The sequence below is a fragment of the Globicephala melas genome, chromosome 11 (assembly GCF_963455315.2).
Source record: "Globicephala melas chromosome 11, mGloMel1.2, whole genome shotgun sequence".
NCBI classification, from domain to species: Eukaryota; Metazoa; Chordata; class Mammalia; order Artiodactyla; family Delphinidae; genus Globicephala; species Globicephala melas.
Genome location: NC_083324.2, coordinates 37,012,907 through 37,017,209, shown reverse-complemented (window position 1 = coordinate 37,017,209; position 4,303 = coordinate 37,012,907). Strand labels below are relative to the sequence as shown.

The following is a 4,303-nucleotide window of genomic DNA, read 5'->3' as shown; positions in this document are numbered from 1 at the left end:
TCTCACTGTTGTGGCCTCTCCCGTTGCGGAGCACAGGCTCCGGACGCACAGGCTCAGCAGCCATGGCTCACGGGACCAGCCGCTCCGCGGCATGTGGGATCTTCCCAGACCGGGGCACGAACCCGTGTCCGCTGCATCAGCAGGCAGACTCTCAACCTCTGCGCCACCAGGGAAGCCCAACTGGGTATTTTTAATGTAAGTAATGTGATGTTTTATATGTACATTCTAATTGCACGTTTTAGGAATAAATAAAATCCATATTTCAGTAACTGATAGTGTATTTATAAAATGAAAACCTCTATCAAAATACACTTTTCACTGGGAAAAATAAATAAAACAGACAAATGGATCTACGCAAAGTAAAAATTAACTTTGGTAAATTTCAGTGGAGGACAGTCCATAACAAGCTTATTTGCCCTTACTCCCCCAGAGCTGATCATCTTCCAAGTTAAGATTTTAAAAATATTTTTAAATTGAGATTATTATGTTGACATTTGTTTCTCATTCCACATCATCTTCAGCCAAGCTCTGAGCACTTACAATTCTCTGACTAATTGTTGGGAGCTTAGTCAGAAGCCTCTGGAACACTGGTGGTGGAAGAGTTTGCTGCCACACTTGCAGTAACTACTGTGGCTGTCCACACGCAGCAATTGCATTTGTCAAATGGTCCACACTCTTCTCATATTCACCTTGAGCTAGTAGCTCTTCACAAAGCTGTATTTCTTCAAGGAAGAATTTCGGAACGGCTTCAGCATCTTTAAGGTCAGGTAACTTGGAAAGTCCAGCTCTCTCTTTGGCAAGCTTCTGTTTCTTTCTTCGTTCTCGAAGCCTGTTCTTGAAGTTGGGGTCACTCCGTCTCCTGCGGTCGAAGTAAATGCAGTACCCAATGAAAAGGGCCCTGCACACGCCGGCGGAGATGGCGCTGTTCCGGCCCTCCATCTTCTCTCAAACGAGGCTTCTTTTCTTCCCGCAAAGAAGCTGTTGGCTCAGAACCCTCAGAGCAGACTCCCACTTTCATTTCTGATTTTAATAACTAGAATATTTTTTTTCTTGGTCAATCTAGCTAAAGGTTTGTCAGTCTTATTGATCTCTCAAAGAACCAACTTTTCATTTCATTGACTTTCTCTATTTTTCTGTTCTCTATCTTCTAGGTCCTTACCTTGCTGTGGGTCCTTTCCCCAGAAAACTGTCCATACATATCAGAGTCTGCATACACATTCAGTCTTCACAGACCCCTGAAACCCAAGGAACTCCATTTACAAATTTTGGTGCTGAAGGGCTTAAAATTCCAGTGGTCCCTGAAAGATTAAACTGGGTAAAGAACGAGGCATAAGACAAGCAAAGGGACCAGCACTGACAACTCATCAGGCACTGAATCAGTGAGAGCCTCTTGAACTTTATTGTGGTAGGTTGGGTTGGGACCTGAGCATCTGCATTTATCAAAAGCTCCCAGGGAGGCCAGGCTGTTTGTTCTGGTCATGGTTTGAGCAATGAGACTCTAAACAACCACACCCCCTCTAGCTCTGCTTCTCAGGTAAGTTCCCCTCTCCATAAAAGGCATCCCCAGGTAGGCAGGTGTCAACCTTGACTCCTCCCTTCTCTTAACCCCATTTTCAGTTACCAAGACCTGAGATGCCATTTCCTAAACATCTCTGACTCCATTTGTCCATTTGTACCCCCCTCTTCAGTTTAGTTCACCAACGTCTCCTGCTTGGACCGTTGTAGAGGTTCTGTTACCCCCAGGTGTGATCCCCAACCTCCACCTGTGGTGCAATTTCAAATGTAAGTTGTCTTAAATTTTTCTTTTTTCCAAAACAAAAACCAAATTTATTCAGCAGACATTTTAATTAAGAAATCCTATAAATTAGGACCACCACAATTTCAGACACTCCAGTGTGAAGTGTATGTCAATAGCTACATCAGGAGAATGAACAAGACATCGAATCTTTTTAAAAAATTAGTTTAACTCCCTTAAAGTTTGGGGGTGGCACCTTATTTAAAGTGCTTTCAAGTTTCATATGGGTAAAGCCAGAGGTTTCTCCTCTTGGAGAGTCACATTTAAGAAAACGGTTTCGGTCACTCACAAAGAGCTGGTGGCAGGAGGAAACTGAGGGGAGAGAACTCACGAAAGCTCAGGCCCAAAGCTCCATGGAGAGCCAGAACAGAGCAGAAAAACAGCCAGGGTCTCATCCATGCAGTGCAGACATGAGAAAGGGTGGAATACAAAAGGCCGGCCAGGAGGACAGAAGAGAGACTCAAGACTGTTTATGCCTGTTTCTGAGAAAGCTCATGGAACAGCCAAGAGTGGCCTCACAGGAAGAGGAGAAGTTCTGGATAGAAGGAAAGCACAGAAAAAAACAAATAACTCTCCTCACACAACCTTCTCCACCTATGTGTCCTCTGGAGACTCCAAGAGGTAGCAAAGTGCAGACAGGGCTCTTCTTGGAGCAAGAGAAAGAAAAGACACAGGGGTGAGTTAGCTCTCCCAGGAAGCCCACAGCCTTCCACCTAAGCATGTCTTAAACTTTTAATGTGACTTACAAGAGCCTGTGTGACCCTACCCCTGGTCATATTTCTAGCCTTGTTTCTTTGTATCTTACTCATGCATTTCCCTCCTCTTGGCCTTTACCTATCCTGTTCCCCCTACTCAGAATCCTCTTATCCATCTTTCACCCAACTCCCACTTCTGCTCCTGATCTAGCTTGCCTATTCCCTCCCTCCTTTCACCCCAATCTAGGTTGGGAGCCTGCCTGGCCAATCCTGTCTGAATTAGGGCTGTTGTGATGATACCCAAAGCCCCTGAAGCTCCTTTAAGCAAAACAAGGACCTGATTGTAAGGAGAGAAAGGAGGTGGGTATTTTTTGGACTCCACAGCTGGGAACCCTGGTCCTTTCTTCCCTTTCTCCTTTGGGACTCTCAGCCCAGTGCCCTCTGAGTGTTTACTTCATAGCTCTCTGCATCTTTGAAACTTGACTCCAAGTTCTGGGGCCATAAAATCCAATTGTAATTAGGTATTCTCCCTGGGCCAATCAGCTACTGCTAGGGAATTGACGCATAGTACAAACATACTCTATGAGCCTCATTCCTGAGTGGGTGGGTGGTTTTGGAAAGGGGAGTAATGGCTTAGTAGACACCAAAGGTGTCTCCTGCGACCCTTAGGGTATTTACCCTGTGTTTCCCTTTTGCAGTGGTGTAACTGCCTTCTATTGGTCTGCCTCCCCCAGTGGGCACAAGCTCTTAGGGCAGAGGTCAAGTTGTATAACTCTGTCTACAGGGCTGAAACAGAATGACCTAATAAGCATTTGTGGAATGAAGTGCCAAGAAAGCCCAAAGAAAGGACTGGCCTTCAGGTTCATGGAGGCATCACAGAAGAGGTGACTTTGGGCCAGGCCTTAAGCAGAGTAAGTTTACTAACTGGGAGTAGAGGTTGAGCAAGAGGGAATGGTGGCCCTGAGGCCTGAATTGGTGCAACCACATGTTACTGAGCACCCAGTGATGAACAATACATTGAGTGATGTTATGGGAATAGAGTTAGGCCTAGAAATGTGTAAGAAGTAGCTGAAGGGGAGATTAGACTCCTGGAATGTCGAACAAAATGTTTCCTCCTTTGAACCTCTGCTGATAGTTGGTTCTCACAGGAGTTAAGAGTGTACTATAGGGCTTCCCTGGTGGTGCAGTGGTTAAGAATCCGTCTGCCAATGCAAGGGACACGGGTTCGAACCCTGGTCTGGGAATATCCCACATACCGCGGAGCAACCAGGCCCGTGCGCCACAACTACTGAGCCTGCTCTCTAGAGCCCGTGAGCCAAAACTACTGAGCCCACACGCCTAGAGCCTGTGCTCCACAACAAGAGAAGCCACCACAATGAGAAGCCCGCACACCACAATGAAGAGTAGCGCTACCCCGCTTGCCACAACTAGAGCAAGCCCGCGCGCAGCAACAAAGACCCAATGCAGCCAAAACTTAATTAATTAATTAATTTAAAAAATATATATGGTAATTTAAAAAAAAGACAGTATTATAATTATGTTTGTGTGTCTGTATCCTCCAGGAGCCTCAGGGCCTGTGTGCTTTTCATCTTTCTATAACAAATCCCCAGGGTTTTGTTTTGTTTTGTTTTGTTTTAATTGAAACTGAATCCCCTCATGGCAAATGGGGGCTGTGGACAACTCTTAATATTCTGTTCAATACATGTTCATGGAACCCACTCCTGTACCAGACTCTGAGGCTACTGAGATGGACCAATCTGGTCCCATCTGGAAGAGTCAAACACAATTCCAATAAGCATGAGGTAGGTACTAT

At 45.5% G+C, this 4,303-nt stretch overlaps 1 protein-coding gene across 1 annotated transcript; it reads right to left on the bottom strand.

Moving 5' to 3' along the window:
- Positions 1-420: 420 nt before the first annotated feature.
- LOC115859146 (mitochondrial import receptor subunit TOM20 homolog) lies at positions 421-939 on the bottom strand. The gene has a single exon (XM_060308411.1). The coding sequence runs from the start codon at positions 937-939 to the stop codon at positions 625-627; it is 315 nt and encodes a 104-aa protein (XP_060164394.1). The 3' UTR covers positions 421-624.
- Between the last annotated feature and the right edge of the window lie 3,364 nt (positions 940-4,303).